Raw genomic sequence first — 14,615 nt, forward strand, 5'->3', positions numbered from 1 at the left:
GGCATTGTTCTGCATTACAAGCCAGCTGTTTAGCCCACTGTGCTAAACCAGCCCCTAAACCAGATGAGTGTTGATTATATGTTTATTATCAACTGTTTGTTATATAGGAGTTGGCATCAAATCCAATTAAGTAGTGTTAATAAAACAATGGCTTTGTTCAATGTAAAAGCTATTTGTGGTCTTTGTGAACACTATGCCAACCATCCTAGAATTAGCAACACAAAGAACACCACAGAAAGTAAGGCAGAAGAGGATCAGCTGACTTGAGGGACCAATGGAAATCGAGAGTGAGTGATCACCCCAGAGGGTGGAGTCCTCTCTTGGGCAGAATACATCGAGCAACCATGTGATAAGCATGTGAGGAATTGGAGCTGTGATCCGAGGCAGCCTAATGCTGCAAAACCTCCTGTACCAAGTTACTCTTTATTAATAGACACCCTCTTGTTCCGAACAAAGTCCCTTTGGCAATGCCGAAAGTGTGCCACAATACATAACAACTGGTAGTTTGAATATGTGCTGGAGCAAAACGTAAAACTTGGGGAAAGAAAGCAGAGGAAATTGGACAGAACAATGGATCAGTAAATTTATTGATCCCCCCAAAAAACAAGCACGTGTATTAAGTGTGCAAATGTCACTTCCCTGGTTGTTGTGTGCAATAAGTCTGCGCAGTGCCGGTCTAATTGCTAACGGACATAGAAAATTAGCACCAATAGTTATACAAATAATCTCGTCCAGTGAGATGGTTGACAACAACTTGCATTTATAAAGCACCTCCAACATAGTTAGAGGCAGTTCACAGAAGCATTATCAAACAAAATTTGACACCGAGCCCATATCGAAGTATTAGGACAGGCAATGGTGTCCTTGGCTTGTTGTAGATTGCTACGTGTACATCAACCTGGTGTAGAAGAGGATTCCAGATTTTCCGAAAATCGTACTTCTGCACATACCCAGCGTAAAAGTCTTTTTCTGCTACAAAATGCAATACTATCATTTTATTCTAAATGTATTAATTGCATTTAAATTCCTTCATCCATGCTGGGATCTGGACTCATGTCTCTGAAGGTGCACCAGTCCAAAATTACTAAGCCAATGACAGTACCACTGTCCCCTACTGTCCCACTACTGTACCGGGGAAGCACAGTAGCACAGTGGTTAGTATTGTTGCTTCATTGCGTCAGGAACCGGGTTCGATTCCTGGCTTGGGTTACTGTCTGTGCGGAGTCTGCACGTTCTCCCCTGTCTGCAGGGGTTTCTTCCGGGTGCTCCGGTTTCCTCCCACAAGTCCCGAAAGGTGTGCTGTTAGGTGAATTGGACATTCTGAATTCTCCCTCAGTGTACCCGAACAGGTGCCGGAGTGTGGCGACTGGGGGATTTTCACAGTATCTTCATTGCAGTGTAATGTAAGCCTACTTGTGACACTAATGAAGATTATAGATGAAGAGTTAGCCTTGTAGCAGTGTCTTAAAGATGCAGATAGGTTCTGAGAGAATATTCCAGAGCTTAGGGTCCAGGCAGCTGAAGGCATGGTTGCCAATGGTGGAAAGATTAAAGTCGAGGATGTGCAAGAAGTCAGAATTAGAGAAGCGCAGATATCTTGAGGGGAGTGGGGGGGGGGAGGTTGTTGGGCTGGAGAAAGTTACAAGGGAAGGGAGGGATAAGGCTATATGCAGTGACATAAATATAACCAGCAGTCGAAAAAAGAAGACAAATAAGGAATGTTGAATTTTTGTATATCAGTGCTCTCTCATCCCTAGCTCACACTCTGCAATCATACATTCTCCCGGGAAAGGCAAAGAAAATGCAGGAAAAGAGCCTTATGCAAAACCAGCAAGAGGATTCCTCTCTGACCCGCAATGACGATAGCCAATCCCAGTGGCTGGATGACATGAGCTCGAATGATCCACCTACCTTATGCGTAGACATGTCAATCATTCTCCGGGACTCCAGGAGCAGCCTTTGAGCTCTCCTGCAGTTCAGACCAAGACTCATTTTGGGGGCTGAGCAAAGGCTATTTTACTATTTTCTTTTATTTCGAGGAACCAGGTTGTATTTGACATGAAATGATTTATAGGAGCCAGTACCCAGCCATGCAGCATTTGCTCACTCACTTCAATTATTTGTGCGAAATATAGAAATCTTGACCTTTCCTTGACTCATTGGACATGGGTTGCCACATGTCAAGAATAATTGCACTTTTCAGATGGAGTTGGAAGGAATGCACTTCCAATGTTGAAGTCATCCACTCTATTTAATTTCATGTAAAACTTTGATTTTATATTATTATTTACAGTAAAGTAGCAAACATTGTGGGAAGCTGGTAAGTAGATTTGTGTGGAGCACAGGCTGAGGGGCCAGGAGGTACAAAGCTAAATGCCATTGGTGGGAGGGTGGATTTACACCAAGATTCCATTTTAACTATGGGCGTCATTCTCCGACCCCCCGCCGGGTCGGAGAATGGCTGTTGGCCGCCGTGAATTCCGCCCCCGCCCCCGCCGAAGTCTCCGCTCCCGGAGATTGGGCGAGGGCGGGAATCCGGCCGCGCCGGTTGGCGGGACCCCCCGCTGGATTCTCCGGCCCGGTTGGGCCGAAGTCCCGCCCAGGAATTGCCTGTCCCGCCGGCGTAAATCAAACCTGGTATTTACCGGCGGGACCAGGCGGCGTGGGCGGGCTCCGGGGTCCTGGGGGGGGGCGCGGGGCGATCTGACCCCGGGGGGTGCCCCCACGGTGGCCTGGCCCGCGATCGGGGCCCACCGATCCGCGGGCGGGCCTGTGCCGTGGGGGCACTCTTTCCCTTCCGCCTCCGCCACGGCCTCCACCATGGTGGAGGCGGAAGTGACTCTCCCCACTGCGCATGCGCAGGAAACTGACAGCGGCCGCTGACGCTCCCACGCATGCGCTGGGAAACTGACAGCGGCCGCTGACGCTCCCGCGCATGCGCCGCATTTCCGCGCCAGCTGGCGGGGCAACAAACGCCATTTCCGCCAGCTGGCGGGGCGGAAATCCCTCCGGCGTCGGCCTAGCCCCTCAATGTTGGGGCTAGGCCGCCAAAGATGCGGAGACTTCCGCACCTTTTTGCCGGCGCGATGCCCGTCTGATTTGCGCCGGCTTTGGCGTCAGTTGGCGGGCATCCCGCCGTTGGGGGAGAATTTCGCCCCATAGGTTTCAGATGGGATTCTCCGTTGCCTGACACGATATCGTAATCAGCGATCGGGCCGAGAATCCACTCCGACACCCAAATCGGGGGCACCGCCGGTTTGATGCCGGACAGCCATGCTCCGCCCCCTCCAAGATAACATCATTGCATCGCTGCGCCGCGCGCCGTTGCAATGCCATTAGCACGTCATCGGCCGACACTCCCGCGATGCTCCGCCCCCGATGGGGCGACTTCCCGACCGCGCGGGACATGCTGCGGTCTCAGCGGTTCAGAATCCGGCGTGATGGCTGCGGACGGTGTCCAGCGGCGTCCCACACGGCCGGGATCCGTGCTGCTCGCCGGGGGTGGGCATCCGCGAAGGCTGGGGGGCTGATGAGCGGTGGCCATGGGGTGGACTGCGGGGTCGCAGGTGGCGGGTCAGGTCCGCGCACAGCCGGCGCCATGTTGTACAGCGTGACCGCTGCAGGCCGTCGCTGTGAGCATGCACGGCCAGGGACCCAGCCTCCAGCTGTTTTCGGCACGGGAGCCGGGAGTTTCATCTGGCGGCACAGCTTGCCCCTCACCGGTCCCGGGATCGGTGAGGGGTGTCCGCCGATTTTTTCATTGTAAAACGCCCGTGGAATTCTCCGTTTGAGCCGAGAAACAGAGAATCCAGCCCAAAGAGTTACAAATGTGAGGACATGAAGTAAGATTTTGCAAGCGTGAAATCCGATGATGCATGTTGGACTGAATACCAGAGCTGGGAGCTGAATGTGGGGCAACAGGGTTACCCATTCACACTTGGCGGATGGCTGATCAGGCCCGCTCGAGGTTAATCAAAGAAGGCCGACTCCAGGATCCTGCAGACAGTGGGGGCCAGTTTAAGTGTATGAATGTTACCTCCCAGTAGCAGACCCAGTTGGGGGGTTGGGTGTTGGGGGGGGTGGGGTGGGGGGGAGAGGGGTAGCAGTCCAGGCAGGCCTTGAGTTTTCCTGGGTGGAGAAGCAGAAACAGGTTACTCTGTAGAGGATTCCACACCCCCACAGTGGTGGCCTGGCTGCGAGAGACGTTTAAAAAAATTTATGATTTGATAAGCTGAGGAAAGTGAGAACATAGAACATAGACCATACAGTGCAGAAGGAGGCCATTCGGCCCATCGAGTCTGCACCGACCCACTTAAGCCCTCACTTCCACCCTATCCCTGTAACCCAGTAACCCCTCCTAACCTTTTTGGACACTAAGAGCAATTTAGCATGGCCAATCCACCTGAGCTGCGTGTCTTTGGACAGTGGGAGGAAACCGGAGCACCCGGAGGAAACCCACGCAGACACGGGGAGAACGTGCAGACTCCGCACAGACAGTGAGCCAGTGGGGAATCGAATCTGGGACCCTGGCGCTGTGAGGCCACAGTGCTATCCACTTGTGCTACTGTGCACCTCCATTTTGAAGCACCCACTGTATTACTTACTTTCCATTGCAACCAGCAGTGAACATACATTGCATTTTCTTTTAAAACTGCTGTTCTGCTTACTTAACACAAGACAATCAGCGAGGGGACCATATTAGATTCATAAATGTTTAAATCCTGGAAAGGATGCCCCTGAGATTATTTTTCTTTATCAAGGATCCTACCTTTATTGTAGAGCGAGCCATCAAAGTAGTAGCTGCCTGTGTAATAGCCTGTGGTGAGTTCCAGGAGGTGGCGACCCCACGTGTTTCCTGCACCTGGAAAACTGGCCAAGGCCACAAGGCGTTTCGAGCGAGTGGGCAGAAAATATCTGTCCATGCAACGGTTGTCTGGAAAGAACAATTGTGCATTAATTGTGTGGACTAGCTGCAAGACACACTGCAACCATGCAAAAAGGCTCTTTCGCCAAGCCCTCGGCTTCGACCACCTTGAAGGATAAGGGCAGCAGAGGTACGGAACACAACCAAATCACACGCCATCCTGACGTGGACCTACATCGTCACTCCTTCACTGTCGCCGGGTCAAAATCCTGGAATAAGGTTGTGGCTAAACCTCAACCTCCAACTCCACCTGTCCCTACGATCACCATATCCCTGATTCCCCAGTGTCTGAAAAGCTTCCAATCTCTGACTTGAATATACCTATCACCTCGACAGCCACAGTTTGTTGTGGTAAAGAATTCCGAAGGTTCACTACCACTTCAGTGAAGAAATGACTTCCAAACTTAGTCCTAAATGACCGGCTCCTTGGGCGAAATTCTCCGGTATCGGCGCGACGTCCGCCGACCGGTGCCAAAAACGGCGCATATCAGTCCGGCACCGCGCTGCCCCAAAGGTACGGAATCCTCCGCAACTTGGGGGGCCGAGCCCTAACCTTGAGGGGCTAGGCCCGCGCCGGACTGATTCCCGCCCCCGCCCCAGCCCCCAGTGATTCTCCGACCCGGCGGGGGGTCGGAGCATCTCACCCCTTATTCTGAATCTCTAACCTCTAGTTCTAGGCTTCCCAGTCAGGATAAATATCCTCCTTATACTTACTCTGTGACGCCCTTTAAAATGTTTCTGTTTCATTGAGATCACCTCATTCTTCTGAACTCAAGGGAATGTCGGCCCAGTCTACCCAGTCTCTCTCAGGACCAACACATTGGCTAGTTTACACTCACACTCTATCTTCTCTTTCTTTGTTTCTTAAGCCACCTTTCATTGATTTTTAAACCCCTCCCTATCCTCAGGCTTACGACTCTTCTCGGAAACAATATAAATCTCTTCCTTTCTTCCAGTACCATCTTTAACTTCTTTCAATCGCCACCACTGGACCACATTTCCTTTCTTAAGGAATGCCTCAGCATTATAAGTTTTGAATTCATTCTTTATATCTTTGACTGCCCTTCTGCCATTGTATCTTTTTCCTATCTCCTTTCCACTGTTGTACCTTTTAGTTTCCCAATCAGCTCTCTCACCCCTCATACCGATACAGTTTGCTTTCTTCACATTTAAGACCCCCTATTTCCGGATTGAACTTAATCACTCTCAAACTCAGTATAAAATTCCATCATATTACTCATTACTGCGCGGTTATTAACTAACTCTATCTCATTGCACAAAATCTAAAGCAATCTGTTTCGAGATGGCTCCTTGGCATACTAATCTCGAAAACTATCTCGAATGCATTCCATGAACCATGAACAGTAGAATTGGTTTCTACTTTTGCGGGGAGGAGGGTGTTGGGGGTAGGCTCCTAATTTACTCCCCAAACTAATTTTTAATCTTATTTTTTGGAGATAAAGGCCGGAATTCTCCGGATGTTAGAATTCTCTTTTCCTACCGGCAGCGCACCCCCATCCCATGGGTTTCCCAGCGGTGTGGGGCGGCTTCAATGGTAAATCCCATTGACAAGTGGCGGGAGTCGAGTATTCTGCCGCCAGGAAATGGCGTGCCTCTGAGCAACGTGCAGCTGGGGGACCCGGGAATCCAGCCCAAGATCCCACATTTCGATTGTCTTTGTGCCCCCCTTTATAATCATCAGGACAAACCCTCCTTTTTTTATTTTGTCGATCTCTTCTAAAGTCAAGCACTGTGGAATATTTAATTCCAAATCTTGGTCACTCTCCATCATGTCTTCCCAATGGCTATTAAATCAAACCTGTGGTGATATGCATCACTGGAAATACACAAGGGGTTAATGTAGATACACTAGGGCACTGTAAATACACAAGGGGTTAATGTAGATACACTAGGGCACTGCAAATACACAAGGGGTTAATATAAATACACTAGAACTAAATAAACACTAGAGGGAGCACCAGAGACATCATGACACACAGACATTCAACCAATAGGTCAGTAAGATAGGACACGACCAATGGGCAGTCAAGACACACCCTGAGGTGACACGACCACAAGGGGGCTACCCATATAAAAGGACAGGGCACACATGTTCTTTCTCTTTCCATAGGTGACACTCAGAGAGACAGGGGCAGATCAGGAAGCATCACACCCACCGCATGGCTTAGAGCAGACTGGTTAGTTAGATTGAGTTACTATGGTTAGATTAGCAGGAGAGTCAAACCCAAGTAGGAGAATTGTTAACTGTTCAATAAATGTGTTAAACCTATCTCCAAGTCTGAACCTTCCTTTGTCAGAGTATACATCAAGGAAGCAGCTTATGCTACATGAAGAAGCATAACACAACAAAACCCATTAATTTCTGGCTATGATATTAGTTCATCAATTTTGTTGCAAATATTTCATTCATTCAGATAGAGTGGGCGGGATTCTCTCATCTCGTGGCAGAGTGTCCACGCCGTCATAAACGCCGTTGCGCTTTACGACGGCGTGAATGGGCCACTGACAGGACTAATTCTGGCCCCTACAGGGGGCCAGCACGGCGCTGAAGCGGTTCGCACCGCTCCAGCTGCCGATCCCAGCGCGAACTGGGTGCCACTGGATCCGGGCATGCGCAGTGGTGCCAACGCGCACATGCGCAGAGGCCTCCTTCAACGCGCCGGCCCTGACGCAACGTGGCGCAGGACTACAGGGGCCCAGCGCGTAGGAAAGGAGGCCGCCAGCCAGAGAGGCCGGCCCACCGATCCCCCTGATCACGCGTCAGGCCGCATTGGAGGCCCCCCCCCCCCCGGGGTGGGCGCCCCCCTCCACCACCCCCCCTCCCCCTCTCACACAGGCCGCCACTCGACCCTTCAACGCTGAGTTCCCACCGGCTGAGAGCAGGTTAGAACGACGCCGGCGGGACTCAGCGTTTCCACGACGGCCGCTTGGCCCATCCCAACCCGAGAATCGACAGGCCGGCCGCGTAGAGCAGCTCCCGACCGGCACCGCACCAAACACACCGGCGTCAATGGCGCAGACTCTCCGCTCTGCCACCTTGCTCACTACCTATTTGCTGTTTTGCTTGCGGGAGCTTGCTGTGCTCAAACTGACTACTGATTTCCGCACATCACGCTAGCGACTACACTTCATTGGCTGTGAAGCGCTTTGCTTCATCCTGAGGTTGTGAAAGTTGCTATATAAATGCACGTTTTTCCTTTCAATATTTCACCAAATGGCAATTTTAAAAAGCAGCGAACATTAGAATGTGAACTTTACCTTGTACTTGCGTTTGATAAACGACAAAGTATTCTTCGTTCCCACAGTTTTCGTACTCCTCACCAGCACATTTCTCTGCACACTGGTGTTCATCCTCTGGCTCGTGCAGCGTGAAGTGCCGGGTGGGGAATCCACAGCGACAGGCAGCTCCTGCCAGCACAGCCAAAGTGTATTCCTGTAGAAGGAAATCACCGCACCTTTACATCAAGATCACACCGTCGTTACAAACTAGCTTTCACCTTAACTTTGGAGAATAGGTTGAACCCAGAGCTACCAGAAAGGCACATGACATATATAAGGCAATATTTAAAAGCCTTGTTAGAATCTCCATCTTTGGAGGGCTCCATGTGAATTAGTTTTTGTTTATTCATTCCTGAGATGTGGGCGTCGCGGCTGGGCCAGCGTTTATTGCCCATCCCTAATTGCCCTTCAACTGGGTGATTTGCTCAGCCATTCGACAGCAGTTAAGAGTCAACCGCAATGTTATCGGTCTGGGGTCTCGTGTAGGCCAGACCGGATAAGGACGGCAGCTTTCCTTCCCTGAAGGACTTTAGGTTTTTACCACAATCAACAATGGTTTCATGGTCATCGATCGACTTTTGATTTCAGATATTTATTGAATTCAAATTTCACCATCTTCCGTGGTGGGATTCTAACCCGGCTGCCCGGGTCACTAGTCCATTGACAATACCACTATGTCATCACCTGCCCCTTTGAATACCTCGCCCAAGAGCAATAAGGGAGTGGCTGCACCTTCTGACCTGTCGTCTCCCAGACCTGGGGCGAGATTCTCCGACCCCCCGCCGGGTCGGAGAATCGCCGGGGGCTGGCGTGAATCCCGCCCCCACCGGTTGCCGAATTCTCCGGCACCGGAGATTCAGCGGGGGCGGGAATCGGTTGGTGGGCCCCCCCCCGGGAATCGGTTGCCGGGCCCCCCCCCCCCCGCGATACTCCGGCCCGGATGGGCCGAAGTCCCGCTGCTAGGATGCCTGTCTCGCCGGCGTGGATTAAACCACCTCTCTTACCGGCGGGACAAGGCGGCGCGGGTGGGCTCCGGTGTCCTGGGGGAGGGCGCGGGGCGATCTGGCCCCGGGGGGTGCCCCCACGGTGGCCTGGCCCGTGATCGGGGCCCACCGATCCGTGGGCGGGCCTGTGCCGTGGGGGCACTCTTTTCCTTCCGCCTTCACCACGGTCTCCACCATGGCGGAGGCGGAAGAGACTCCCTCCACAGCGCATGCCGGGGATGCCGTGAGCGGCCGCTAACGCTCCCGCGCATGCGCCGCCCGGCAATGTCATTTTCGCGCCAGCTGGCGGGGCGGAAATCAGTCCGGCGCGGGCCTAGCTCCTCAAGGTTAGGGCTGGGCCCCCCAAGATGCGGAGGATTCCCGACTGATCTGCGCCGTTTTTGGCGCCGGTGGGCGGACATCACGCCGATACGGGAGAATTTCGCCCCTGATGTTAAACCAACACTCCCCCTGCTCCTCCCACCCTGCGCAGATATAAAAGATCGCATGGCATCAGAACGGGAGAGGTGTGTCCTGATCAACATTTATCCCCATCTAACACCAAATCCAGGCTATCCAGTGGTGTATCACATTGATCATCATGGGATCTTTCTGTGCATAAATTGGCTGCCATGTTTCCTACTTTGCATCGGTGACTCCACTTCATGAGCTGTAAAAGGCTTTCGGGACGTCCCGAGGTTGTGAAAGGGGCCATCTGAATGCAAGTTCCTTCTTTCCAGCAAGGCCATGTTCAGCTCATCGTTGACCAGAGGGGTTTAGCCCCTAAATTAATCTGAATTGTTCAACCCAATATTCGGGAAAGCAATAGACTTTGAAGATGGTGAAAAATGAAGGGTGGCAAATTGATTTTAAATTGATGAAGTAGAATTTGTAATATTGTTGAAGCAGCGGACATGGCTTCACCACTGGGCCACTGAACATGGAAGGATTCGTCAGGCCAAAATTTATCAACAAGGGATGGAGTTGCCGTGAGACAATCACAGAGTTGCACTAATGGTGGAACTCAGAAGGGCTTTGAGGCCTAGATCCTAGAAGAAAGGAAAATACATGAAAATGAAATGAAATGAAAATGAAAATGAATGAAAATCGCTTATTGTCACGAGTAGGCTTCAATGAAGTTACTGTGAAAAGCCCCTAGTCGCCACATTCCGGCGCCTGTTCAGGGAGGCTGGTACATGATGGAAAATCGGTGGTTTATCCACAGACACAATTTTGTGTGAAGCCGTGTTGCACCCGCCCATCAAGCATGAGGCTGCTTTCAAAGAATCGTACAACACAGAAGGAAGGGCATTCGGTCCACCATGTCTGTGCTAGCTCTTTGAAAGAGCTTTCGGACTGTTTCTCTTTCCCCATAACCCAGCAAACCTCTTTTCTTCAAGTACTTATCCAGATTCCAATTTAAGTTACTTCTGAGTTTGCTTCCACCGTTCTAGATCAATATAACTCGCTCGTGTAAAGAAAAATCTCATCTCACTTCAGGTTATTTTGCCAATCGCTTTAAATCTGCATCTTCTCATTACCAATCCATCCTCGATTGGAAACAATTTCTCCTTCTGGCTTCCCAGAGACAACCCTCGGATTCTCTAACCTGTCCCTGGCATCTAAAGTGAGAGATCTTAACTTGAAGATGTTACCGGTGTTTAATTTTAATAATCTTTATTGTCACAAGTAGGCTTACATTAATACTGCAATGAGGTTGCTGTGAAAAGCCCCTAGTCACCACACTCCGGCACCTGTTTGGGTACACAGAGGGAGAATTCAGAATGTCCAAATCACCTAGTAGTACGTCTTTCGGGACAAAGAACATAGAACATAGAAAAATACAGCACAGAACAGGCCCTTCGGCCCACGATGTTGTGCCGAACCTTTGTCCTAGATTAATCATAGATTAACATTGAATTTACAGTGCAGAAGGAGGCCATTCGGCCCTTTGAGTCTGCACCGGCTCTTGGAAAGAGCACCCTACCCAAACTCAACACTTCCACCCAACACCAAGGGCAATTTGGACATTAAGGGCAATTTATCATTGGCCAATTCACCTAACCACCTAACCCGCACATCTTTGGACTGTGGGAGGAAACCGGAGCACCCGGAGGAAACCCACGCAGACACGGGGAGAAGGTGCAGACTCCACACAGACAGTGACCCAAGCCGGGAATCGAACCCAGGTCCCTCGTGCAGACACAAGGAGAACGTGCAGACTCCGCACAGACAGTGACCCAAGCCGGGAATCGAACCCGGGTCCCTCGCGCAGACACGAGTAGAACGTGCAGACTCCACACAGACAGTGACACAAGCCGGGAATCGAACCTGGGACCCTGGTGCGGTGAAGCAAGTGTGCTAACCACTGTGCTACCATGGACAAGCAGGAAGGCAGCGGTAGTCAGATGCTGCAGAGCGTCCCACAGTCACAGCTAGTGAAGAAATAGTCGGAGAAATCTTGGGTTGGAGTAATCAGAATTAAATAGCGAGATGTCTGCTGGATAAAGATTATTCTGTGATGGGAATTATGGTCTAACATACAATAGAATAGAACCATAGAATTCTCACAGTATAGGAGGCCATTCAGCCCAACGAGTCTGTACCGACCCTCTGAAATAGCACCCTACCCAAGACCACACCCCTACGCTACCCCCTGTAACCCCATAACCCCACCTAACCCGCACATCCTTGGACACCAAGGGGCAACTTAGCATGGCCAATCCACCTAACCTGAACATCTTTGGACTGTGGGAGGAAACCGGAGCACCGGTGAGGTACTAAATGAATACTTTGCATCAGTATTGACAAAGAGAAGGAATTGGTGAATGTTGAGTCTGGAGAAGGGTGTGTAGATAGCCTGGGTCACATTGAGATCAAAAAGATGAGGTGTTGAGCGTCTTGAAAAATATTAAGGTGGATAAGTCTCCAGGGCCTGATGGGATCTACCCCAGAATACTGAAGGAGGCAAGAGAGGAAATTTCTGAGGCCTTGACAGAAATCTTTGGATCCTCACTGTCTTCAGGTGATGTCCCGGAGGACAGGAGAATAGCCAATGTTGTTCCTTTGTTTAAGAAGGGTAATCCAGGGAACTACAGGCCGGTGAGCCTTACTTCAGTGGTAGGGAAATTACTGGAGAGAACTCTTCGAGACAGGATCTACTCCCATTTGGAAGCAAGTGGTCATATTAGCGAGAGGCAGCACGGTTTTGTGAGAAGGAAGTTGTGTCTCACTAACTTGATAGAGATTACGGGCAGCACGGTAGCCTTGTGGATAGCACAATTGCTTCACAGCTCCAGGGTCCCAGGTTCGATTCTGGCTTGGGTCACTGTCTGTGCGGAGTCTGCACATCCTCCCCGTGTGTGCGTGGGTTTCCTCCGGGTGCTCCGGTTTCCTCCCACAGTCCAAAGATGTGCGGGTTAGGTGGATTGGCCTTGATAAATTGCCCTTAGTGTCCAAAATTGCCCTTAGTGTTGGGTGGGGTTAGTGGGTTATGGGGATAGGGTGGCGGTGTTGACCTTGGGTATGGTGCTCTTTCCAAGAGCCGGTGCAGACTCGATGGGCCGAATGGCCTCCTTCTGCTCTGTAAATTCTATGATAAACCTCTATGATTATCAAGGAGGTCACAAATATGATTGATGCAGGTAGGGCAATGGATGTTGTCTATATGGACTTCAGTCAGGCCTTTGACAAGGTCCCTCATGGCAGACTGGTACAAAAGGTGAAGTCACACGGGATCAGATGTGAGCTGGCAAGATGGATACAGAACTGGCTAGGTCATAGAAGTGCAGAGAGTAGCAATGGAAGGATGCTTTTCTGATTGGAGGGCTGTGACCAGTGGTGTTCCGCAGGGATCAGTGCTGGGACCTTTGCTGTTCGTAGTATATATAAATGATTTGGAGGAAAATGTAACTGGTCTGATTAGTAAGTTTGCAGATGACACAAAGGTTGGTGGAATTGCGGATAGCGATGAGGACTGTCAGAGGATACAGCAGGATTTTGATCGTTTGGAGACTTGGGCGGCGAGATGGCAGATGGAGTTTAATCCGGACAAATGTGAGGTAATGCATTTTGGAAGTTCTAATACAGGTAGGGAATATACAGTGAATGGCAGAACCCTCAAGAGTATTGACAGTCAGAGAGATCTTGGTGTACAGGTCCACAGGTCACTGAAAGGGGCAACACAGTTGGAGAAGGTAGTTAAGAAGGCATAAGGCATGCTTGCCTTCATTGGCCGGGGCATTGAGTATAAGAATTGGCAAGTCATGTTGCAGCTGTGGTTAGGCCACACTTGGAGTATAGTGTTCAATTCTGGTCGGCACACTACCAGAAGGATGTGGAGGCTTTAGAGAGGGTGCAGAAGAGATTTACCAGGATGTTGCCTGGTATGGAGGGCATTAGCTTTGAGGAGAGGTTGAATAAACTTGGCTTGTTCTCACTGGAACAAAGGAGGTTGAGGAGCGACCTGATAGAGGTCTACAAAATTATGAGGGGCATAGACAGAGTGGATAGTCAGAGGCTTTTCCCCGGGGTAGAGGGGTCAATTACTAGGGGGCATAGGTTTAAGGTGAGAGGGGCAAGGTTTAAAGGAGATGTACGAGGTAAGTGTTTTTACACAGAGGGTAGTGGGTGCCTGGAACTCGCTGCCGGAGAAGGTGGTGGAAGCAGGGACGATAGTAACATTTAAGGGGCATCTTAACAAATACATGAATTGGATGGAAATAGAGGGATACGGACCCCGGAAGTGTAGAAGATTTTAGTTTAGGCGGGCAGCATGATCGGCGCAGGCTTCGAGGGCCGAAGGGCCTGTTCCTGTGCTGTACTTTTCGTTGTTCGTTGTTCTTTGTTCTTTGTTCACCCGGAGGAAACCCACGCAGACACGGGGAGAAAGAGCAAACTCCACACGGACAGAATTGAACGCAGGTCCCTGGTGCTGTGAGGCTGCAGTGCTAACCACTGTGCCGCCCTTGTGTCATCGTGCCACCCTGGCCGACAGTAAGAAGCCCATGGCACTAGTCAAGGGAAAGTTACAAGTTCCCCCTGTAGCCTGGGACAGTCTTCCGTTAAACAGACCCGCCAGAAAGCAAATCAGCTGACCATTGGCAGCTTGTGACACAGAATAGCTGCCTTGTTTGCCAATATATTCACTGTGTGCTGTAGGCTGAGATGTTTCAATTCACACGGAATTGCTGGGTAAACGGGACTGCTTCTTTCCTATCTGCATTGGTGCCGTGAGAGAATATGCCTCACCCTCTCTGGTAAGTCAGAGGAGCAGAGAGCAAAGAGCAAACATTGTGAGAACAGGGCTGGTTGGTGCCGAAGGAGGCGGGAGAGTTCAGTAATTGTAAGAATTCTTTCCTCTCGAATGAGATGGCCCGGTTGTCAAAGGCTATCTGTCTGGTCAAAAC

The 14,615-nt window shown here is 50.7% G+C and overlaps 1 protein-coding gene across 1 annotated transcript in view; it reads right to left on the minus strand.

Moving 5' to 3' along the window:
- wscd2 (WSC domain containing 2) overlaps positions 1–14,615 on the minus strand; it is a 351,702-nt gene that overhangs the window by 96,196 nt on the left and 240,891 nt on the right. The window contains exons 5-6 of the mRNA XM_072475405.1: positions 8,204–8,378; positions 4,769–4,933 (exon numbers count right to left, since the gene is read on the minus strand). Of these exons, the coding sequence (XP_072331506.1) occupies positions 4,769–4,933; positions 8,204–8,378 (340 nt within the window). The remainder of the gene's footprint in view (positions 1–4,768; positions 4,934–8,203; positions 8,379–14,615) is intronic.

The sequence above is a fragment of the Scyliorhinus torazame genome, chromosome 1 (assembly GCF_047496885.1).
Source record: "Scyliorhinus torazame isolate Kashiwa2021f chromosome 1, sScyTor2.1, whole genome shotgun sequence".
Lineage (NCBI taxonomy): Eukaryota > Metazoa > Chordata > Chondrichthyes > Carcharhiniformes > Scyliorhinidae > Scyliorhinus > Scyliorhinus torazame.